Source organism: Arachis stenosperma, chromosome 4 (genome assembly GCF_014773155.1).
Source record: "Arachis stenosperma cultivar V10309 chromosome 4, arast.V10309.gnm1.PFL2, whole genome shotgun sequence".
Taxonomy (NCBI): Eukaryota; Viridiplantae; Streptophyta; class Magnoliopsida; order Fabales; family Fabaceae; genus Arachis; species Arachis stenosperma.
Genome location: NC_080380.1, coordinates 3737549 through 3762561, shown reverse-complemented (window position 1 = coordinate 3762561; position 25013 = coordinate 3737549). Strand labels below are relative to the sequence as shown.

At 35.2% G+C, this 25013-nt stretch overlaps 2 protein-coding genes across 3 annotated transcripts; one reads left to right on the top strand and one right to left on the bottom strand.

Moving 5' to 3' along the window:
• The first annotated feature begins 1942 nt into the window (after positions 1-1942).
• On the top strand, positions 1943-9656 carry LOC130976344 (ATP-dependent DNA helicase Q-like 4A). Its single transcript, XM_057901192.1, has 26 exons — positions 1943-2081; positions 2252-2344; positions 2439-2612; positions 3019-3076; positions 3242-3532; positions 4032-4202; positions 4287-4417; positions 4550-4913; positions 4994-5125; positions 5394-5480; positions 5572-5699; positions 5837-5957; positions 6037-6188; positions 6261-6396; positions 6616-6739; positions 6817-6887; positions 6989-7057; positions 7222-7350; positions 7469-7627; positions 7768-7848; positions 7966-8127; positions 8276-8331; positions 8518-8650; positions 8734-8828; positions 8959-9036; positions 9113-9656. Exons 2-26 carry the CDS (start codon positions 2289-2291, stop codon positions 9480-9482), a joined length of 3528 nt encoding a protein of 1175 aa, XP_057757175.1. The 5' UTR covers positions 1943-2081; positions 2252-2288; the 3' UTR covers positions 9483-9656.
• A 1411-nt stretch (positions 9657-11067) lies between these two features.
• LOC130976911 (uncharacterized) lies at positions 11068-17880 on the bottom strand. Of its 2 annotated transcripts, none has more exons than XM_057901862.1 (11): positions 17335-17880; positions 16523-16647; positions 15472-15916; positions 15230-15339; positions 14205-14988; positions 13440-13895; positions 13054-13242; positions 12733-12957; positions 12210-12543; positions 11936-12119; positions 11068-11823 (listed from the first exon to the last, which is right to left on the bottom strand). In XM_057901862.1, the coding sequence occupies exons 1-11, from the start codon at positions 17542-17544 to the stop codon at positions 11349-11351; spliced, it is 3537 nt and encodes a 1178-aa protein (XP_057757845.1). In that variant the 5' UTR covers positions 17545-17880; the 3' UTR covers positions 11068-11348. The 2 variants fall into 2 exon arrangements, with proteins under 2 accessions (XP_057757845.1, XP_057757846.1); XM_057901863.1 differs by having other exon boundaries at positions 15559-15916.
• Between the last annotated feature and the right edge of the window lie 7133 nt (positions 17881-25013).

The following is a 25013-nucleotide window of genomic DNA, read 5'->3' as shown; positions in this document are numbered from 1 at the left end:
CTTCTTGCACACTAACAAATATATTAAACAACCCATTGGAAGTAATTTAAACAAATAATAATTTAATTAATATTTTAATAATGGTTAATTATCATTTTAATTAGATATAAGTTTTCAAACTCAACAGTTTTTACATTCTTTTTTACTTCTTTTCTTTTTTTTCGCTGCATCTCTTCTTCTAATTCGGATTACTACTGTTTTCACTTCTCTAAAATTGAGAAGCTAAAAAATACGGAGAGAAATATTAAAAAGTTCTATCCCTCTCTTTTAATTGCGGAATTTTTTCTATAATTTTAAATACTTTTATTCATTTTTTTAATATTTTTTTAGTTTTTTATTTGATTCTTTTAATAGTTTTGGATTTTTTTTAAAAAATAACATTCAAAACTTAACAGAAAAAACATCTAAAATCATAGAAAAATAACATAAAAAATCTAACAAAATAAAACATCTAAAATTATAGAAAAACAATTCTTAAACCTCTAAAATTTAAACATTTGAAATCTAAAAGTATTGTTTGTTTATTATTTTTTAATGTACATTCTCATAAAAAAAATCTCTAAAATATAAACATCTAAAATCTAGGTATAAAAAATATATGAAACAGTATTTTCGTTTCTAATAATTTGCTTTCATTTAATTTTAATTATATACTCATAGAAAAATACTCAAAATCTCTAAAAATTAAACATTTGAAATTCAGATATAAAAAATATTTAAAATTAAGCTTTTTTTCCTTTAAATAGTTTGTTACTTTCCTTTCATTTACTTTTAACGATATATTTTTAGAAAAAATATAAAATCTTTAAAATTTAAACATCCAAAATTTAGATGTAAGAAATATCTAAAAGTAATGTATTTTTTTTACCCTAATTAAAATAGTTTTTATTGTATTCAAATTTTTGAACATTTTTTAGTTAAGTTTTAAAAGTTATTTTATAATAATTTCATATGTTTTTTTTGTTATGTTTCGGATATTTTTTATTAGGTTTTGATTATTTTTTTTATAATAATTTTAGATGTTTATTTTTATTTAGTTTTAAATATTTGTTTGGTTATATTTTAGAATTTTTTGTTTGGATGTTTCTTTTTTTCTTTAGATTTTAGATATTTTTTTTCAATTGATTTTAATTTTTTTTAAGTTGTTTGTAGTCCAACTAATAATTCATTATTGCTTTTTTGGTTACCTAGCATGATTATAAAAATAAAGAGTTAAGTATAATTTTAGTCACTAAGGTATAAACTGAATTTTTTTTCGTCCCGAACTTTTTTTTTGCATATAAAATCGATCCTAAGATCTAACCTGGTTTTAATATCGTCCTTACCTAGGGACCAAAATTGTATGGAGGTGGCGACGGATGCCAAGAAAAAGGTGAATCGTAGACAGCTTCTTTTTCTTTTATCTTTTTTTTTTTCTTTTTCTTCTTTCCTTCTCATTTTCTGGAATAGAAACACTTTCTTTCTCTTATTTTTTTATTTTATAATTTTTGTTATGAATAATTTGTCCCAAAATTTTAATATTTAAGTAAAAAGAATATTTTTAAAACTTGATTTTAAACCTTAGGGATAATTTTGCATGTAAAAAAAGTTAAAAATGAAAAAAATATTTGACTTATACCTTAGAGACTAAAATTGTACTTTTTTTCCCTTTTACCAAAGATAAGAGACTCGAACCCGCAACCTTTTAATTGAGTATGGGAAGACTATGCCATTTAAGCTATTATTCATTGGCGACTAAAATTGTACTTAATCCTAAGGATAAATATATTTTGTATTAAAATGATACACATAAAAATAAGAATAAATAGGTATATTTTGTTTTAAAATAAATGTGTATTTATATTGAAATGAATTATGGATGTGCTTTTCTACTAGTACAAATGGATGTTTTAAAAATAATGAAATAGAAAATCCCGCCAACGCTGAACCGGCGGGCTACAATTCGAGCAGCGCCATCTCTTTCTCCCTTTCCCTTTTCCTCCGCCTGTGGCTGTTGCCGCTGGGATTCGCCGATCTCATCTCTTCATTCGTCTCACAAACATCACTTGAGCTCAGCTTCATCACTTCCCCGCTTGCATTCGGTTCATTTCTCTTCTCAATCGCTCTCTCTCTCTCTCCTCTCTGTTTATTTCTAGGGTTTTCATATTCCACTCGCCCAAACCTGCATTACTACACTTTATCTTTTCAATACAGAATGGTGTTTCTACTGCAATGACATTATCCTCTGTTATTTGTGTTTATGTCATTTCAGCTTCGTGCTCTCCGTTTCCAGTTCTAATGATGTTCCAATGGACGCTCAACAAACTACCAACAGAATGTGTTCTATAACTCAAATGAAGCAATTGTAATTTCTACTTACTTTTCTCACCCTTTCAATATGCTTGATTCATCATTTTGTAGTTAGTCATTAACAATGTTTGAGTTTAAAACATTCACAGCCAATCAAATTCTGCGGGTGGTCTTCATTGTCAAGGTAAAAAGCCAAGTGTCAATTGGTCGCAACATGCCGAAGCACATCAAAACTTTTCCTGCCAGCTCAAGTTCTTGAGCTCCAATTTCCTATTCTCTTTGCCAACACAGAAGCCTCAAAATGGAGAACCAACGGATGGGAGGTAATCCTCTTGTTGCAACAGACATTTTCCATCTTATTTTGGTACAAATATAATAACTTGATGTAATTTCTAGTTCCTAGACAACGGATCGTAGGATTTTACCTACAATAATTAGGAACGGAGGCTTCATTATAGCTTATGTGAATGTGAATATACGGTTCTGCTTGGAGAGAGAGAGAGAGAGAGAGAGAGGCATTTCATTTGCTTCAGTTCAGAGTTATTATCTTGGTATAAGTTGTTTTTCATCCACTTCTTAATCAACACAGACATAGTTTGGTGAATATTTCCCTGTTTCTTTCATCAGCTGTAACATTCCTATTACTATGGAACTTGGTAGATCACTGGTCTGACGTCCAAATTTGACTACGCTTTCAACTTGCTCTCTAACACCTTTTAATTCTTTCAGGTTTGTAATCAATCAGAATCCAAATATTCAGACTTCACAGAGGGCACAAGTTGAGAAGGTATAATTGTAATGAATGCTATGATAACCTTAGCAGTCCTTTCAGATTACTTGGACTGAACCTGGATTTGACTATCTTTTGTTTAGACTTAGAACCCATATACAGTTTTTGCATCTGATATTTATATAATTCAGCAGTGACATCAGTTCAAACAAATCTTGACAGGCTTGGCTTGCTCTTTCAAGTCTCCAGAATTCTAGCAGGAGCTATCCCCAACCTGGAAAAACTGTTCAAGTTACTCCTCGGCACCATGAAGACAGGCGAATGAACCCCTTACAAAGGACCCATGAGAATGATAAGCTTAAGCCTCCTGATGTTACCACAACTCCAATTGTTACTAATCATAATTCACAAGTTTTGGACAGTTCAGTGAACAAGCATATCAAGCATGCTGGCCAAATCAACGAGGCATCAACAGGCATGGTTGTTGACATTGATGATGATGACATACTTGAGGTAATATAGTAAGCCAGTCTAGTTGATCTAAACAAGTTTAATTATTATTATTTTCTAACAAAGCTTGTATGTCTAACAGTATGAAATACCATTGTGTTTTGACATGGTTGATTTTTATTTTTTATTTTTGGCTATTGACAGGATTGATTTTAACTTGGTAGAAGGAAAACTACAATATTGAATGTCTTACTAATGTTATTAATTGCATGTAGAGGTTCAATTTGAGTTACTTTAACTGTCAACTACTTTACCAATGAATTTTATTTGATATAGTCTATACAATTTTTTCTTTCCAAGTGGAAACTAGTTAGGAGGTTAGACAGTTCTAATGGTTTTGTGGTCCAGATTTTATTCTCTTTTGTAGGTTTTCTTGCTGCGTTGTTTCCTTTTCTTTCAGTGTTTTCCCCTCAGTCCATTAATTAAATTTATCTTTGCTGTTCCCCAACATATAGATGCTGAATTCTCACTTCATTTATGTGCTGCTATGTTTGTCTTTTAGACCATTGATATTGATCAAATAGTGGAGAACTATCAGTCATCTTCCACACCCAAACCTCCAATTTCCAAATTCCCTCATATTACACCAACTGCAGATACAAATAATTTTGCTAGAGAGGGGGGTAGCTGTTTGCCACCAGAACTGTGTATAGATTGCAATCATGGTTACAAGGTATCCACTGGAAATTTGTTCTTTAATGAGTATCTCATTTTTATTTGTCAGATCATTATGCCTAATCCTGAATGTTCCATGCAGTTAGGGCTTTGTCCTGAAGCAACAAGTCATTTGCAGGAATTTAAGGATAATCTGATTGCTATTTCTAATGAACTACTTGACAATGTTGACAACCTTACTTCTTTGCAGTTGGCAAAGCTTCGGCAAGATAGGTGTGACTTCCTCTCCCACTTGGGATTATTTCCTGCTTATGACATTTTCATTCTCAATATACAATGATGCAAACATAAGGAAAATTTTCAAAACCTGTATCATTTGTAACTTGTTCTACTTGCTGATGCTAGGTCACAGCTGAATATGAAAATTCAGCAGCTTGAAAAATATATTCATTCCAATAATCTTGAGGACAGGAAAAAGTCAAATTTGTTTGCATCCACAGCACCTACATCATTTGTATATGAAACTCCTCAGCAGACTCTCCACAGTAATGCAACAAAGACATATGAATCTCAGGATTATGTGGGTAATGGGACATGTGGGTCATTGTTCCAGTCTCTTTCATTCCCTTGTGCAGATACATATGGCGTGTCATCAGGTCCAGTGTCGAGGGAAGCTTTCATCCCAAAGATTATTGAAGTAAATTACATTGAAGGTTCTGGAGACAAGCGCTGGAGCAGTAAGGATTTTCCTTGGACAAAACAGTTGGAGGTGTTTAACTGCTTCATTTCCTGTTCCCACTGCATATACCTTTATAGGTATCATCATTATAATTTTCCTTTTATGTTCAGGTTAATAATAAAAAAGTTTTTGGAAATCACTCATTCCGCCCCAATCAAAGAGAGATCATTAATGCCACAATGAGTGGATGTGATGTTTTTGTTTTGATGCCCACTGGTGGAGGAAAAAGTCTGACCTATCAGGTACTTACAATTTATCAAGTGACCTTTTGACTTATGGCTTTTTCAAGTAGACTGCGGATACCTTTTAATGATAGATTCTTTTTATAATTTTCAATTACAATTTAATTTATTTGGTACAGTGTCTATAACATATTGTATGACAAATATACAATATCACTTGTGTCAAATGGCTCAGTCAAAGTGATGCTATACAATATGAATTTCCGTTATTTTATATACTTCCATTTTGTTCTTATTAACTTACAACTTTAGATGGTCTTGTTCGCAGCTGCCAGCTCTTATCTGTCCTGGCATAACATTAGTAATTTCTCCCCTTGTGTCCCTTATTCAAGATCAAATTATGCATCTACTACAGGTATTGCTAATTTTCTATTAACGTATTCCATTTTTTATTGTGTTTTTCTGATAGATATATGCTTACATTCTCCTTTTTACTTGCCATATAGGCAAATATATCCGCTGCTTACTTAAGTGCTAATATGGAATGGACTGAACAGCAAGAGATCTTTAGAGAACTTAATTCCGAATATTGTAATTATAAGTTGTTGTATGTAACACCAGAAAAGATTGCCAAGTGAGTGCCATTATGCTCTCCCACCCCCTTAAATTTATTTATTTTTTCTTGATAAGCAAATATTGCTTTTTAATTGAGAAGCATATTCTTCATTTTCGATTTTCGATGAAGTTCTTTAGTTTTTAATGTGACTGCAGAAGTGACGTACTTTTACGAAACCTGGAGAGTTTACATGCTCGAGAATTGCTTGCAAGAATTGTAATTGATGAGGCTCACTGTGTGAGTCAATGGGGGCATGATTTTAGACCAGATTATCAGGTTGGAGCTAATTTTACCTTTCAAATTGATGTTGCATGATATATCATATAAATTTTAATCGATGTTGTGACTTGCACAGGGACTTGGCATATTGAAACAGAAATTCCCAAATACTCCTGTTTTAGCTTTAACAGCTACTGCAACAGCTAGTGTCAAAGAGGACGTTGTGCAAGCATTAGGACTTGTTAACTGCATTATTTTCCGGCAGAGTTTTAATCGCCCAAACTTAAGGTTTGTCAAATGGAGACCTACTTCTTACTAGAATTTGAAAGTATGAATCATTACTCATTTTGAATGTTGCAGGTATTCTGTCCTTCCCAAGACCAAAAAGTGTTTGGAAGACGTTGACAAATTCATTAGGGAAAACCATTTTGATGAGTGTGGCATTATATATTGCCTTTCTCGAATGGACTGTGAAAAGGTTGCTGAAAAGTTGCAGGTTGGTCATCTGACTGCACCTGTATTGTTGCTTCTCTTCCATTTTTCTTCTCTGTCATGCTTATTGTTTGTTTATTATTCTTTCTGGATGATGATGTTATGGCTACATGATAAACCATAATTGGACTCGTTTTATATTTTCTATAAACAAAGTAAAACTAGAAGTCAACATCTAGTTGAATGTTTGCAAATACATTATCTAGTTATGTTTATTGTCCAGGAGTTTGGACATAAGTGTGCATTTTATCATGGTAACATGGATCCTGCTCAACGTGCCTTTGTTCAAAAGCAGTGGAGTAAAGATGAGATCAATATAATTTGTGCTACTGTGGCATTTGGAATGGGTAAAATATGCTTCTCAGATACTAGTTATTGCATTGATTTGCTTGAGTAGAATCATAATTTAAAGTTAAAATTTCAGGTATTAACAAGCCTGATGTTCGCTTCATAATCCATCATTCCCTTCCAAAATCTATTGAAGGTTATCATCAGGTATGGCAGATAGCGCAGACAATTAAAATATTATTTTGGCATAGTTTCTGAATCTGTTTCTGTTTGCTAACATGTCTTCTTGCTTTTCATCATCTTTCAAGGAATGTGGACGAGCTGGTAGAGATGGTCTACGTTCTTCCTGTATATTATATTACAGCTACAGTGATTATGTTAGTATCAGATAATTGAATAGTAAATTGTATGGAATTGGAAGATCATTCAGAATTTATATTAGTGGCAAGTTATTTGAAATAAGTAATAATTGATATCCAGATCTCCCCATTTTGTTGGTGTTTTCACTGCTGATATCTAGCTGTATATAATTTATTTATAGATTCGAGTTAAGCATATGATAAGTCAAGGAGCAATAGAGCAAAGTTCAATGACATATGGATACAGTCGCTCAAATATGACAAATTCAGGAAGGATATTGGAAACAAACACTGAAAACCTTTTGCGAATGGTAATTCTTTCTTAAATGGGATAACAAAAGGCTGGTTGAAGTTTCTATATTGGCTGTTGCTATATTGTCACCCTTTTTATTGTTGATTTTACAATATGTTTTCCTTCAACTGTCTCAGGTCAGTTATTGCGAAAATGACGTTGATTGTAGGCGTCTTCTGCAGCTTGCTCATTTTGGGGAGAAGTTTGATTCTTCAACATGTCAGAAAACATGTGATAATTGTTTGAAGAACACAAGTTTTATTGAGAAAGATGTCACCGAGATTGCAAAGCAATTGGTTTGAAAGCATCTTCTTTCTATAAAATATACTGTTTTCATCCTTCCAGTTTAAGGAATTATGTTAGTTTCAAACTTCCAATATTTGAGATAGAGACTTTAGTTCACTATTTCTCAGTTCGTTTGATTGCCTCTTTTTAGGTTGAACTGGTTAAGCTAACTGGGCAGAAGGTCTCATCATCACATATATTAGAAGTCTATCGTGGATCCTTAAGCCAGTTGGTATGCCACTAAGATAACTTGTTTTATTTCTCCTCTCTTTACTGTTACAAATATTTTCTTGCCCTATTTATCCATTAAATATGTCCTCTAGTTATATACTTTTAATGTTAAAATCAGGTCAAGAAACACCGTCATGATACTTTGAGCCTTCATAGTGCTGGGAAGCATCTAGCTAAGGGTGAGGCTTCTCGAGTATTGCATCATCTTGTTGTAGAGGATTTTCTTGTGGAGGAGGTTAAAAAAAGTGATTTTTATGGATCAGTATCATCAATATTGAAGGTATTGAAAGAAATAGTCTATGTTTGAATCCTGCAATTTATTTTCAGAAGTTTCTTATGTGCTTGTTGTGCTTCTATAGCTGTTGTTGCAGCCTTCATAGTTAGACTAAATAATAGTAAGCTGTCCAATGGGTTGAATTGTTTTGCAGGTAAATGACCCCAAGGTCCGCAACCTGTTGCTCGGGGGCCAGAGAATTATACTGAGGTTTGCCGATCTCATGAAGCTATTTCTTGATTGAATTTGTCAGTTAGCGCTCAGATATTGTTAGCTTGATACATTGAAGTTACTTTGAATTCTTGTCTCAACATTCTCTAGCCTCATTTTTAACATCTACAACACACTCTTTCTCAGTATTATATTCTTACTTAATAGCATCCTGAAATGTTGTAGGTTCCCATCGTCCATAAAAGCATCAAAATTAGCGAAGTTCGAGTTCACTCCAGCTAAAGGATCTCTGACATCTGGAAAACAAAATAGTCATCAAATTGATACTCCTGCTCAGCCCCAAACTCAAGTTGACATGGTATATAATGGGTTTTCTTTATGGTTCTTTTTGTTCAATTTTCTAATCTGTCTTGAATTGTCTTTGATAGAACTTTATTTCAGAATCTTTCAGCAAAGTTATACTCAGCATTGCGGTTGCTGCGGGCAACTATTCTTGGTGAAGCTGGAGACGATGTCTTGGCTCACCACGTATTCTGGTTAGTTATACAACTTCTCTGTATAGAGCTCATTTAATCTTGTGCAGTATGGATTATGAATAATTTAATTCAATTGAAATTTTGTCTTTGAATGCTAAGCATCTGATGAGCTGCTGTTTCTGTTATATAGTAATTCTCTGTTGCAGCTGATGAGCAAGAAAGTACCAAGAACAAAGGAAGAACTCCTTGAACTCAATGGCATGAGCAAGTAAGTTCATTCTACAAATTAATCAAATGTACTGGTTAACTGAGTCGGCATTCACAGATGTTTCTGTTTAACACAGGGCCAAGGTAAGCAATTATGGTGATCAGATACTGAAAACCATTGAAAATACTATTAATGAGTATTACAAGTTGGATAAAAGCAGCAATGGCAGTGCTGATTCTGCAAAAAGGAGACGAGATGCAAATGGAGGCCTAGATAGAAATCTTGAGGATGATGATGAGTTGACTAAAAGTACTGGTCGCACAAAGAAAAGGACAGTGCAGAGAAATAATAAAAAAGCTGAGATATACCATTCTGAAGAGGAAGATAATTACTATGGATGTCTTGATGAGGACCTAGATTTTGACAATATAGAAAATGAAGCACTAAATAGAATAAACAGTAGGAATGCTAATGGAAGAGTACTGCCTCAATGGACACCATCTTGAAATTGTATTATTATTTATTAAGGGCTTTTTCTTGAACACTTGGTGGTTGGTGCCAACCTTAAAATTAAGAGGAAATTGTATATAGCTTCTCACTCTGTCATGGCCATCAATAGTGTATTCTGGGACAACACGGCATTTTGAGTAATGCCGTTGACGAATTGTTAATATGTATTATTGGTCACAATTACAAATTGTCAATTTTATTTCTTCGGAATAGGCGCCCTGTATCTTAAGTTAATTGATGAGGAATAAATTTAAGAGAAAGTCCTTATATTTAATGGTGGAACAAACATATGCTGGTCTTATATAGTCAATTGCTTTTAATAATTATATTTATTTGGTAATTTTAATTGGTAGGCATTCTATTCAAGTGTATTATATTTGGTTATTTATGAATTTAGTTTTAATATTTAGTTATGCGAATAAATGACTATTTGTATTCATGAAAAATATAAACGCTAACAAATGTACTAATGTAAGAATAAAACGACAATTATAACCACGGAAGATAGCTTTTGTATGCTAAGAGTATCCTAATGGATTTCAAATGGTAATTTATTCTTAGTTATGCATTAATATACAAGAGCATTGTCACATTCCAACGTTACTGTGTTAGTATTTGGATTTACTCAACCTCTTAAGTTAAGATCAAGTTAGCATAAATCTTAAAATTTAGCAAGAAAGCTAAAAATACAAAAGTTAAGATCAAGTTAGCATAAATCTTAAAATTTAGCAAGAAAGCTAAAAATACAAGAAAACTCAAGAAAAAAAAAACTTTTGTGGAAAGAATACTTTATTGTTCAAGTATTTGTTACAAATGACTCACACACCCAAACCTTAACTCTCACCCCTATTTATAGTCATCAGTTAGGATTAAATCAAATCAACAGTTCAAATTGATCATTTAGAACCTTCACTACACATATCTATTCTACCACATTTCTCCAAATATTTCTAGATTATTCCATACTACTATTCATACTTCTATATACATCCACATTCTTTTAGATTATTCTATGACATTCCAAAGTCTTTTAGAACTTTCTAGAATATTTCAGGACTTTTTAGAACATTCTAGACCGTTCTGGAACTATCTAGAACATTCTCAAACACTCCAAAACACTATACAAAATTTACCCTTGAGAGTTATTTACGTCGTTTTAGAGTCTAGATAAATTGACCATTCGATTCTTCAGCCCATGCTGCTGATAGTTTCATTCAAATCTCCGCTACGTTACCAACAGCATTTCTGTCAACTTCTGCCAACTCTTATTTATAATTGTATTTAATGAAAGTGTCTTTGTAGATGTGTCTAATAAAAATGTCTTTTTCATGACTATGTTTAATAGAAGTGTCTTTATAGATATATTTTTTGGATGTATCTCTTTATATATGTGTTTAAAATATAATTATCATTGTTGACAAGAAATTGACAAATAATATGTTGGTACCCTATACTTTTCCTTATACAAATGCCTCCTCTCTCGATTGTCATAAACTAGGGAATTTGTCGTGCCCTTTCGGGTGAAATACAACTAGTTCATTATATAGACAATATTCCACCACAGGAATAGAACTTCCGAAATAAACAAATTACCAGTAATTAAAATCTACACCATAGATACATATCTATTTACATATCTGTTCGTTACATTCAAAAGAATTCACTACAAACAATCACTTATCTTTACAGCAACCTAGGATAAACAGCTGACAACATTTTTCTTTTCCCGGTCATGCAGCTGACAACTTTTAACACACTGATATATACACAAATGTGTGTCTATAATTATTATTAGTAGTGTTATTTTTGTACTTAAATTACATTCACATGCTATCAGTGTTATTTTTGTACTTAAATTACATTCACATGCTATCAGTCAAATGCTTGTACCAAGGTCCATGAACACTAACTGATATGTTGGCTGCCACAATCAAAACACCGGCAGCTTCCACTACTTTGTCAGTCAGAACACAAGCCCCAACCTTGAGGAGGGCCAGCTCTGCTAATTTTCTGCCGCATGGTCCGCTTCCGCCAAGCACAGTACCACGCAGTGCTGAATAGACAGCATTGAACACCCTCTCAAACACAGCATCCCCAGCTTGGAGGCTCTTGCCTAGCATCCTCCCAGCAACCACCTTCCTTGACTCAAGTTTTCCAGCATCTTCCTCACCTGTGCCCAAGTTGCATATCACTTCTACAAGATCTTTAACATCAGCATCCTCAACGCTATCGACGAGGTCAACAAGTCTTTCAGCACATTTAGTTACAATGTTCTCCATATCTGTAGAGCTAGATACTGCTTTTTCACTCAGGAGAATCTGGCGACATATAAGAATGCTGCAATTTCCAAAATAAGATATTGGTAAATATACATACATACCATTTAAAGTCAGACACATCACACAACATTATCTCCAGCATTAATTCAGTCAAGGTGTAACTAAATTACCTTGTAGATATCACAATAATCTTCTGAATTTGAGCCTGAACGGATCTCAGCCTCGACAAGTTAAGAGATAAGGTCTCCGGTAGATCATCTTGTTTCAAACCAGATATTCCACTAACTAATTTTAGCAAACCAAGCTTCACAACTAGATCAACTGGTTCTCCTTGGCATTCAGGCAGCTGGTTACCTGATAAAATCAAATCAAATTATATACAAGTGGCAACCAAAAATAGGCATTAGTGAAATTAGAGGTAGAGAAGATTTCTCAACATTGTACCTGTAGCATTAACATCAGGAGAGGATGCCGTTTGACTACCAGTTATTTTAAGCATAACATTTCCCCCAGTTCTGAGTGTAGTGGGAGGAAGACATTCTTGGGAAGAATTATCACCCAACGCTGAACAGAAACCCACATGTTCATCCCACTCCCGATCTTTGCAATTCCAGACAGATGAAAGCCATCTAACTGTTGATGGCAAAGAGGTATTGGCTACAGATGGAGATCCATATTTGTTACTGAAGGCATTTCTAAGGTAGTCCAGACCAGCAGGCCCCTTAATCAAAGGCTCCATCAGTTTTATACGTGCTTTGCTTATCTCTTTCTTAAGAATCTGTCATAAAAACATTTAATATGTCACAATATAAAACAAATATTTACAAGCTAGAAAGCATCCATGCTGGTGCAGTTTCTTCATTTGTTTGAGCTCAAGCTGCTCAAATGTGTCTCTATAACTACTCCTCACACTAGTAACAATAAATTCATTGAAGGAAATAAGTAGAGGAAAGATAGGCAAACACACCTGAATCTGTTCAAGGACAAATCGCAAACCCTTGATCAAGGCTATAACACAATTGTTTGCCTCATCCCTTGATTGACATATTTCTCTCAACTCAGAAAATAATTTCTGGTGTGTAGCCTTCATTATCTCCTCATTGGCTGGAGACGAGAGCTTTCGTAAGTTGGATAGCGAAAACTCGAGGATTTGTCCAAGGTAATCAATATCCAGGTTACCTGATGTAAGCACCTTGAGATACACAAGAAGATATATCAGAAAATGAGAACTAAATTAAATGTTAGATATGTCAATGCCACATTTAATAGTATCACATGATGCTGCTACCTGAGAAAGAATTTCTAAATCAATTGCTGCAAAAATATCTTCCTTCCAGCTTTGTGGAGCAATGTCACAAATCTCATCCCTAACCTCTCCCACAAGCTGCACAATCCGATCATAATTGGGCTCTTCCTGCTTAACAGACTCCATGATACCATCCCAAAAGGCCTTCTCCATTGTCTCTTTTATTTTCCCCTACATTAATTAAAAAATGTTTGAATCAATAATCAGAATTTTATGTATGTCATCAGTTGAAAGCAATTTTGATAAATTATATTTTGAAAAAAAATAAAAAGATGGATTTTAGATTAGAGAATTTAATTTTGAAGACTTTAACTAAAGCACCAACCAAAATGACCCAACAATGCAACATGACAAAAAGATGCACTTACCTCAATGTTATTCTGAATGTGATCAGAGACGTCAAAGCCATCAGCAAAGCTACGGTGACTCTCATGAAGAAATTCATTTACAATAATTTCATTCTCTGTTATTGACATTGCAGATGACAGAGAGTCCATCTGACTGACTGAATTGGTTCTAGGTGCTGAGAAGCTAGCCCCTCCAAGGGATGCGTCACTCTCCTTGAAAAGAGAGCGAACTACTCGGCTATGCCTGTTATTTCCCACATCTGAAGTATTTCTTTCACTTGAGCTAGCGACATTAGAAAGAGGTGTTGGGCTTTGAGATGTTGGTGGAGTTATTCCGGACCTCACTTGTCTTCCGTTGGCTTTCACTCTGAAGTATCTAGATCGTGTTTGAGACAATGCAGATTCCATACGTTCAACCCCAGCATCTCCACTCAGGTGCTGCACCTTTTCTCTCAACAGCTTTTGATCTTCAGTGACCTGCAGTAAAAAAGCTATAAGATTAGGTAATGCTTACTTTATTGCAATAAATAAGAAAACAATCAAAGGAAGAAAACCGGATATTGAAAGATCATCCAAATGACTAATGAGCAAGCAAAATGTGTGTAAAATTTATTCAACAAAATAAGCAAACTCCGTACACATCTGACAATATTTCACTGTCGCATCCAGTATCCAGAGTCATTAATGCTCCTTGTTAATATTACCAGAAGTTCACCAAACTCACCATTCAGCAAACATTCAAAAAAAAAAAAAAAACTCAGCAAGTAGAACAAGATGGAGAATTACCTGATGCCGAACAGCTTTCATATCATGGCTAAGTTGCACACCATCACCATCTGACGTTAACTTGCAAGTTTGAATCATAGAAGCCTCAAGCTGGCATGCAGCTCTTACCAAATCCTCCTCAAGTGATTGAGCATCCCTAACCTTCCAGACGACAAAACAATTCAAGTACGAGCACCATGCTTTATCAAAAGAAGCAAGCTGAGATCGGAAGGTGCAGCGCTTTACAATTGCTGTGTCAGTCTCTTCATCAGAACTCTGTATTGGTCCATCTAGTATAATCTTAACCAGCAGCTCAAACTTCCGAATGAACTCTTGTGCAGACTTGGCCAATGCAATCTCACGTTCTCCCATTCCACTGAAGACAGCATCTGGATGACCCAATATCATGTAAGCACAAAGAACAATTCTCACTGGATACCTTGATAACCTAGTTAAACTCTTGTTCGACTCCTTGACTGAATCTATTTTCTTTGCCTCCCTGTTTCTCACAGCACTCCTGGGTGTAGGCCTTTTCTTAGGGGTAGCAACACGCTTGAGAAGGTGATCAATGTTATCCAAGCTCAAAAAACGATTGACAGGAGAAACCATTGTGGACACTCTGAGGCGGCTTTCAATCCGATCAAGTAAAGTTTTGACAGTTTGAAGCGTAGAAGATGATTCAATCAGAAGAGCAAGCTGTTCAAAAGGCATTGACTTGACAGATTTCTCATTGATCCCCAATGAGTCATAAGCTGTTGCCAGGGCAAAGGTTGTTCTCTTCTGTCTTAGGAACCTCCTCCAGCACCTTAAAGAAGAAGCAAATAAATGACATACGTTAGGTGAAGTCCCACATACTGTCAGGCTTAAAAAATCCAATATTCATTGTACTTCAGCTTTAAGAAGGGTGTAAATTCAATCCAACAGATAAACAGAACTTTAAGTACATGATTCCTATGAAAACACATAATAGCTTTGAGCACAGACCTCCTCTAAAGTGACTACAACCAAGTAAAGAAGTGGAAACAGAAATATTGAATGAGGATAACCTTGCTAGTTTTTTGGAAAGATATTCTGCTTGTTGTGGCATTCTACCCCAGTTCTCTCGTCCATAACCCCTTCCCCTATGCCTGAGAAATTCAGCTCTTTGTTTTCTTGCCTGATCAGTATAAATTCAGAAGCTTAGTCTTAGTCATAAAACAAGCACTGATAAAGACAAGAAGAAGTGAGAGTTTTGAGATGGAGAATGAAAGAGATAGAAAAACAACAGCTTCAAAAGTCATCATGGTACCCTTTGTAATCGATTTTCCAATTCATCCTTCTTTTTCCTTCTCTCAATCTCACGCTGGTGGGATACAGACTTCGCCACATGTCTAACCTGAGAGACTCGAGCATGTGCCTTTTTCTTCTCAGCTTCCAACAATCCAAGTCGTTTTGTTTCAGCAGCAGCTCGTTTTTGGTGAATTGCTGCACGTACACACTCCTTATATTTGTTCTCTCTAGCCATCCTTCTCATCAATGACTGAGAAGATCTTTCTCTAAGAGACGCCCTTCTCTGTCTGTGAGCCTTGAGGATACGCATCCTATTAGCCTCTGCCTGCTGAACACGTGATTCAACTTTTGTCCCAAGTTTAGCGCGTTCACTCTCATAGCGGATTTTAACTCCAGTTTTTGCTGCTTGGCGTAATTCATCTAGCCTTGCTAGGCGCATTTGGGCCTTTGTCAAAATGCTCAACCTGTCAAGGAAAGCAGTAAATTATGTTAATTAAGTCAAATAATATTATTGGAAAAAAAAAATTCTTCTGCATTAAAACCAATTTTAGAACTCATATAATTTCACTTATCAACAACCAATGAGTTATAACTCAAATGGCATAGTCCCCCATACTCATCTAAGAGGTTGCGGGTTCGAGTCTCCTATCTTTTTGGTAAAAAAAAAAATTCACTTATCAACAGAACAAAAAGTCTAAGAATCTTATATTAAATGTGACCATCTCATTTTAAATATCTAACTATTCATGAGTAGAATAGTACAAGCCAAAACTTTGAGAACTATATTATATTACATTGAAGATGTATGTGAAAAAGTGCCTCATCTCTAACTCAAAAAACTAGCATTGACCGAGTTCTTGAGGAGTAAACTTCTCTGGAAAAATGATATATAGCTTGAAAAACAATTTGAGTAATTAGTTATTATACAAAATAATTGGCAAGGACAACACTGGCCTCCAGCTAGGATAGCAAAAATAACCTTTCTTACAATACTTAAAATCACAGCGCTACAACTAATTGAACTTAAAGTTTAGAATAGACTCAAAATAATTGAACATAAGTAACCCCACCTCTTCTGTTCAGCAGCCTGCAGCTTTGCTTCCAGTCGTTGACCAAGATCTTCATCCTGAGATGAACACCGTGAGGGGCTTCTTGGCTTTGCACGTGCCTTGCTTGAGAGCTTCTCATAGTATTTCTGCAGTCAAGAAAATTTAAATAAATAGAGAGACCCAGGAAAAATATAAAAAGGGAGAGGGGGATTTTAAAAATTGAAAAACATATAAAGAGAAGAATCAGTCAGTAACTATTTAAACGATGAAATGGGGAAACCATATATGCTACATACTAAAGCATATTCCAACCAATTCAAAAAGCGATCAGTTAAATGCTTGCAATTCGTATAACTAACCAACACGAAAGTTATCACAGAAAGTCAGAGCCATGTGCAAAGGTACCACCAAGGAGTGCGAATCAAAATTCGAACAGAATAAAAAACACCCTCCTGCTCTCTTACCTACCATATAAAAGTCTTGTAAACAAAGCAAGGACGTGGAAGAAACCAGCCAAAATCATGACGTAATTAATCAAAATAATTTCTTGAAATCGATGCCAAAAAAAAAAGAAAAAAACTGGGATTATGTAACGCCAGAAGAAAAACAATTTGCCAATAGATTATCAGATAGTAATCTCAGTAAAAGTTCCATGTTTCTTCCAGAAACCGGCTTTAAAAAAGAAAGAGAGAAAAAATTACACGTGGTGATATTTACGGCAAGAAAATAGAAACGCCTAAACAGGGAAAAGAAAAAATCACTTCGATTTTAAGTCCCTAAACTTTCTCACCAACTAACAAAATACTGTTTAAGAAATGGAATCGTAAAGACACCTGTCTACGGAGATCAGCGTCGCGAAGCTTGGCTTCGATTTCCTCCACCGTGCTCGGAGACTTGCACTCCGTGTCGAGGAGCCTTCGCCTCAGCCTCTTCGGTAACCTCGTCGGCGACGAGAAAGAATCTTCATCACCGGTCGGGAATTCCATCGCAATTCCTCCGCCGCCGACGACTCTCCCCTCCGGCAACTCCACTCCGGCAGCCATCTCTGGGAAACACGACGACGCAGAAACCGATCAAACCCTTAGTACGACGGCGATGAAGGCAAGGCAACGACGTCGTACTGTACGAAACGCACCACACAGAAGATAGGAACGGTGAATTCAATTAAAGATCACAACGAAGAACCGATTCAATTATATATATCCACGTAAAAATTCAGAGGAAATAACAGTAACAACGGAAAATTCAAAACGATTCAAACGGAAACGTTGCGCCGAGTGGACTCAGCTTCGAGGAGCTTCGTTTTTTTGGTTTGGGAGTTTTTAGAGAGAGAAAGTTGAGAAATAAAGAGAGTTCCTTTTTCATAAATGAAAATGTGAATGCCGTGTTTGGGTTTATAATGCGAATGGGTTTACGTGACGTGTTTTGTATTTAACTCTTAATCAGCAGGATTATAAGGGTATTAGCCACGTCAGCATGGCCCCTCAACGGCACTCTCCCTTGTGCTTTTTTGGGACTTAAATGCCCCTCGTTCCTACCCTTTTTGACTATATTGCCCCTATCTTATCGGCCCCCTTCTCGATTTGACAATTGACATATTTCCCCTTTGTTGCAAAACAGTAACACCATACACCAGACTCCAACACCTGTCCATTTTTTCAACTATTTTTCGCTCTTCTCCAATCGACACCTTCCTTATTATTATGAAAATTACAATTCTATCCTATATATAGATTGGTTATTACAAATCTTTTTTTTCTACTGTTGCAAGTTTCTTTTTTTTTTCTGGCACAAATATAAGAGACAGCAATTCCCAATGTCCACTGGGTTGTAGGAAGTGAATGATTTTCAAAACCATCATTTAGTGGAAAAAAAGTGAAAATATTAGCTTCTGATCAGATGATTAGAATAAACAATAGATTGAAAAGTCATTATGTCTAATAAAAAAAGAAAAGAGACAGCAATATTTTCTTAAAATTCTAATGTACTTTTTTTTATCTATTATGCTTAGGGTATATGTTAGAATATCAGTAATCCCAAAACGATAAGATTAACCGCTGATAGTTTGCTCTAATTGGTTGATTGGACTACCCAACATATTTTAGTCGATTGAAAAATTTAGTACGTTAGTTTAAGCGATGATCTAATTTTGGCGCTACTTTACAAAATTTAAAATCAGTATAACAACTTGTCCTGACATAGTCTTTATATATTGGAAACCAGTATCTCACCATCCATATAGATTAGACTATTTCCTGTCCTCCGTATGGCTCTAACAAATGCTTTTACTCAAAAGGTTGATCGTGTTGCAGACATTAATGCAACAAAACTGGCTTAGAATTTGGTTGTTAGAGTTGTTCGTTTGTACGAAATTCCTAGTTCATGGAATCTCACAGATGTATGCAGCTTAGAGTTGGTGTTCCAAGATGAAATGGTGTGTATCCAACTATTCATTTTAAAATTGATCATATTAATTTGTGAAGTTTATGCATGTTAATTGTGTGTGTTTGTATGTGTGCCTGTTTGGGATGATCATATACATTGCTCCATTCCAAAGACAAATGTGGTGGTCTTTAAGACAGTTGTTCGTGAGTTTAAAATTTACTCAATGAAAAATTTCATTGTTCGGCCAAATTCAAAAGGTGTAAGGACAATTACACACAAGTTCAAGCTGAGTTTTTACATGAAAACTTCTGTTAGTGCTCTCTCTAGTGAGACCTTTCAACTGAATCCTTTCCGATTCGTCTCTTTACGGAAATTAAAGCATCCTCCTAGGTAATATATTGATCAAATGATTTATAATTTGGCGGTTTATTTGGTTTTGTTATTTTGTTTGTGGATAACTTATGCTGTCTTTGTTGGTTTTTATCTCCACTGTGGTATAGATTGCATTGGTCACGTTGTTGGAAAGGAGGATGTTAGACCAATGGTTACAAAATCAAGTCAAGAAAGTAAATGCATGACACTATACTGGGAGGATCTTTAGTAAGTCATTTGGCTGGTTTCATTGGTGTGTCATTAAGTAGTTGTTTCTGTTGTGGCTATTCTTATTGTTGTATGCTTTACAATATAGTAGGAAAAACAAGATCAAGTCCACTATATTTGGTGAAATGATTGGCAAGTTAACTCTGTTTGTCAATAAGGATGATGGTGAGCTACTGATTTTGATCGCTCAACTCTTCAAGCCAAATCAGTACTTCAATCAGATTGCTGTTCAGAATAATCTTTATGCCTCAAGAGTATTTCTGAACTCTGATTTCCCTGATGTTGTTGCATTCAAGAATCGGTATGTAAAAACTGAACGTTAAGTTACTTTTGGGAGAAAGATTGTATATCTGTTTAGGCACAACTGTATATTAGTGACAATTTTTTTTTATCGGATTACTTCGAGTTAGCCTATTAAAGAAGGTGACGTTGGCTCGCAACGAATTAATCATACGGAGATCCAACCTCAGTATTCAGTTAGTGATGAACTTTCGGGAGTTTTCTTTCCAATCAATACAATTGAAGAAGTTTTGAACATGACTTATCTAAGTTCATTTCCCACATTTTTATATTAACACTGATTTCGTTGCATTGCCTTTAAATGTCATTAAGATGAGAGTCCATGTTGTTGCAGGAAGGCTCCACTTGGGTTTTAGCTAGTATAGTGTCTGTTGATGTTGGCACCGCCTCGCGTAAGAGTTGTCCTAAAAACGTTGTGGAGAATTGTCGAAAAGTGGGATTTAATGCTCTGTTTAGGTAACAGTTCTTTGTTATGAATTTTATTCCACCTCTTAACAGTAAACTTCTTTATATGACCATGTTTTTTACGTTTAATGCTAAAATGTCAAATTTGTCACTGTTGATTTTGGAACACCTTGGTGATTACAAATAACACATCACTTCCTAGAGCAAATGAAGTTTCACTTATTATGGTGATCCCATGCCAAAAAGTTCAGTGGGATTTTACTAAATGTGAAGCAATGTAGTGTAATTAGAAATGGTGTGTAATTTGTTGTCATGTTATTACTTTGTTACAAGTTGTATTCTATTTTTAAGGAAAACACTAAATTGATAAAACTCAGAGTATACGGTATACCATATAAATATAGCCTAAAAGTTGTGGAGAATAAGGGTCGATATTTTTGTGATCATTGTGATGATTGGATTTTTGACGGTTTAGAATTTCACAAGTGAAATCTCGTTGAAGTATAGTCTCTAAACCAACAATAATCCTCTCATACAAAAATTTGTTTGTCACAAGTACAAACCCCTAAAATCTATAAACCGAAGTATTTAAACATCGGGTCGTTCTCCCTATGATTTACAATAAAGTGTCTTGTTATTGGTTGTGAGTTGTTTTGGGGTTTTTGAGATTTTAGACAAGAAATATAAATGGCAAAGAAAATAAACTAACAACTAATAAAACTCTTGGCAAGATATGAGAACTAGAAGTCCTATCCTAGTTATCCTCTTCAATTGTGATAACAAATTGTCCATTGCTCCCACTTAGTTAACCTCTAACTATGGAGGAAAGTCAAGTGGATGAATCAATTTGATTCCTCAAGTCCTAATCAACTCCTAAAGGAATGACTAGCTTTAGAGGCATTCAAATCAATTAGCAATCTCTAATTATCAATCAACAAAGGAATTAGATAACTCAAGAGTCACTAATCACTCTACCAAAGCCAAGAGGAACAAAATCTATACTAAAATCCAACCAAGCATTTCATCAAACACTTGGAAGGCACAAAAGAAAAGCAAAGCAAATTGACAACATGAATAGAATCTAACAACATTTATTGCAATGAATTAACAATAACAATTGAAAGAAACACATTTATTATGAATTACCTTGATTGAATTGAAAAAGAGTAGAAGAAACAAAAGTAGATCTACAACAAAACACAAGAACAACATAAAGGAAATTGCAACAAAAAAATGGAAGAGATATGAATATAACAACAAAGAATTGAAAGGTAGAAGTAGAAGAAAGCAAAGATTAAAACCTAGATCTAAGAGCTAAACCTAATCCTAATCCTAATCCTAGAGAGAAATGAGAGCTTCTCTCTCTAGAAACTACTTCTAACTACTAAACTAAGCTAATGATTAAAAGTATGTAAAGTATGTTGATTCTCTCTTCAATCCTTGGCTTAAATAGCATCAGAAATGAGTTGGATTGGGCCCACAAGGCTTCTAAAATCGCTAGCCACGTTGTGCTTTAAGTGAACCAGGTGGCAACAACGGCGCGTGCGTGTACTATGCGCATGCGCGCCACCATACGTATAGCAACTATGACAAATCTTATATCGTTTCGAAGCCCCGGATGTTAGCTTTCTAACCCAACTGGAACCGCATCATTTGGACCTCTGTAGCTCAAGTTATGGTCGTTTAAGTGCGAAGAGGTCGGCTTGACAGCTTTCCGATTCTTTCATTTCTTCATGAGTTCTCCAACTTTTCATGCTTTCTTTCTTTATTTCCTTGATCCAATCTTTGCCTCCTAAACCAAATCACTTAACAAACATATCAAGGCATCTAATGGAATCAAGGTGAATTAGATTTAGCTATTTTAAGACCTAAAAAACATGTTTTCACTCTTAAGCACAATTAAAGGAGAAGTTATAAAACCATGCTATTTCATTGAATAAATGTGGGTAAAAGGTCATAAAATCCCTTAAATGAAGCATAAGATAAATCCTACAAATGGGGTTTATCAACCTCCCCACACTTAAACCAAGCATGTCCTCATGCTTAAGCCAAGAGAGAAACAAAGGATATCAACATTTATTCAATGTAAATAAACTATATGCATCTATCTACATGAATGCAACTAAATGCAAAATGATTCTACCTACTTGGTTAAAATAAATCAATCTCCAAGACATACATGCACAAGTAGGGCTTAAGATCATATAACGATTCATGAGTCCTACCAATTGAAGTATAAACATGAAGTTCACATAGATTTGCAAGAAGAACGCTCGTGAAAGCCGGGAATCAAGGAATTGAGCATCAAACCCTCACCGGAAGTGTTTGCACTCTAGTCGCTCGGTGTTTGGGGTTGATTCACTCAATTCTCCCTTAATCATGCTTTCCAAGATTTGTTTTTCATCTAACAATCAACAATTATTCAATGCATGCATACAATTATCATGAGGTCTTTTCTTTAGGTTGTAATGGGGCTAGGGTCAAGGTAGGATCATATATGGCTAGTGGACTTAGGATTTGAATCTTTGATTAACTTAAACTTTCCCACCTAACCTATATAATGACCTATATAATTAAGTACTAATCTAACTACCCATTCTTCACTTTTTCACATACTCATGCATTTTCTTTTCATTTCACTACACTTATGCATTGATTCTTATTGAGCTTCACTTTGGGGCATTTTGTCCCCTTTATTGCTTTTCTTTTTCTTTCTTTTTTCTACATACATTTTTTTTCTTTTCTTTTCTTTTTTTCTTTTTCACTTTTATTTCTTTTTTCTTTTCATTTTTCTTTTTTCTTTCAAACTATATACAAGAACATCAATGCATAAGGTCTATACATTTAATCAATACATGAGTATGTACCCAATTCCCCAATATAAAAATACAAAACACAAATACCCTTTTATCCCAACCAATGTCCCAAAGTTTTCCCACTCTTGAATGACACTCACACTCACTAGCCTAAGCCAATCAAAGATCCAAATAAAGGACATTCATTGTTTTCCGCTTTAAGGCTTGTAATGTGCTAAATTAAAGAACAAGTGGGTTAAGCGTAGGCTCAAAGTCGGCTAACAAAGGAGAGTAAAAGGTAAGGCTATCTAGATAAGTGAGCTAATGAAATGATGGCCTCAATCATATAAATGCATGAATACAAAGAACAATGGGACATATAGATTCAAACAAATCAAAGATTACAATCATAGAGAGAGAACAATTACACACAAGAAGGAAAATAAGTGGTTATAAGATGTAACCACATAATTAGGCTCAAATCTCACAAGCTTGTGTTCTTAGCTCAAAAACCATGTTCCAAAATACATTCTTTCGAGCAAGTTCAACAAAAAAAATTTTCAAATTGGTAGGTTGCCCTAAAACTGTTTCTTGGAAAAAAAATCATCACCCTAACCAAGTAGTCATAATAAAAAAAGTAGTAAAATATGTACAAATTCTAACTAACATGCAACCTATCATGCAAATGCAAAAACTAACTAACAAAGAAAATAAAAATTTGGTGTTGAAAAGGAAATTGTTACCCATGGAGATCGGTCGGACGACCTCCCCACATTTGAAGATTGCACCGTCCTCGGTGCATGCAAAGAAGAGCAAGGTAGATGGGTTGCTATAATTGATGAGCTCCTTCAAAAGGTTGTGCGGATGACTTGTTTGTTGCCCCATTTAAAAGCTTTTCCTTTCCCCCTTCTTGGTGGCCAACCTAAAAGGAAAGAAAAAGAAAGAAAGTTAAGCCTATAACAAAGATATCAAAGCAAATAGAATATAGGCGGGGGCTAATGCCAAATAAAGGTATGGTTCTCACACTACATGGTAGCTACAACATGTAGAGGAGGAAACAATAAGAGAAAATGGCATATCAATGATACTTGATGCAAGAGTACGGTCAAAGCATGAAGAGCATGATGAGCATCAAGTTCGACAAAGAGAGAGTGGGCCATGAAAGACAATATAAGGTCATATCAATGCACAAAGAACACAAGTGCATAAAAGATTGAGCATTGATTTGAAGAGAAACATCACCCAACAATAAGAAACAAGTCAAGAAGCACCAAAGTAATGCAATGAATCCTCAACAATTGAGTAGGAAGATGCAACACCATTATTAAAATGATTAAAAAAAATGAAAACATGCTACAAAAACTAAATGAAAATGGCAAGAGTAGAAGTATGCGAATGTGATAAGCAAAAGAAAATGGAAGGGGAGAAAAAAACTCTTTTTTTTTACCGACGCGTGCGCGTCATGCGTGCTTACGCGTCGATGTGCATATTGGTTGAAGGACGCGTACGCGCCAGGTGCGCGCACGCGTGCATCGAGTTAGGCCGGAGGCATAATGGCGGCCCAAGTCTAGCACAACTCTCGGGTAAAAGTACCAGGAGTGTGGAGCGTGCAATCGATGCGCGCGCGCACAGTGTGCGTGCGCATGCATTGCCAATTTAAGATCATGTGCGCGTACGCGCCAAGTGCGCGCACGCGTGCATAGACTTGTGCCTTAGGCCCAATGTTCGCACAGTGCAGGCCTAACTCTCGGGTTTTTTTGGCTGGAGGTGAAATTTTTCATCCACGCGTACGCGTACAGTGCGCGTCCGCGTGGATGGTCAAAAAATGCTCCTGTGCGCGTACGCGTCATGTGCGCGCACGCGTGGATGGTGTTCTGTTTTTCAAAAATTTTTGCTATGTTTTTGCACCAATCCAAGCATTCCAAACCTCCAAGCTACTACCAAAACACCCTAAAACCTTATTTAACATGTTAAAATACTAATTAAACTCAACCAACTAATCTAATCATGAAATTAAACTAGTTCTA

Bases quoted from the DNA above. Each gene is read 5' to 3' on its own strand.
- LOC130976344 (XM_057901192.1), top strand. From the start codon at position 2,289: ATGGACGCTCAACAAACTACCAACAGAATGTGTTCTATAACTCAAATG. The intron at 5,126-5,393 runs GTACTTACAATT...TCTTGTTCGCAG, and splicing joins GAAAAAGTCTGACCTATCAG to CTGCCAGCTCTTATCTGTCC. The intron at 8,332-8,517 runs GTTTGCCGATCT...GAAATGTTGTAG, and splicing joins GGCCAGAGAATTATACTGAG to GTTCCCATCGTCCATAAAAG.
- LOC130976911 (XM_057901862.1), bottom strand. From the start codon at position 17,544: ATGGCTGCCGGAGTGGAGTTGCCGGAGGGGAGAGTCGTCGGCGGCGGA. The intron at 16,648-17,334 runs GTGTCTTTACGA...TCTTGACTGCAG, and splicing joins ACGCTGATCTCCGTAGACAG to AAATACTATGAGAAGCTCTC. The intron at 15,340-15,471 runs GTACCATGATGA...TATACTGATCAG, and splicing joins TGGAAAATCGATTACAAAGG to GCAAGAAAACAAAGAGCTGA.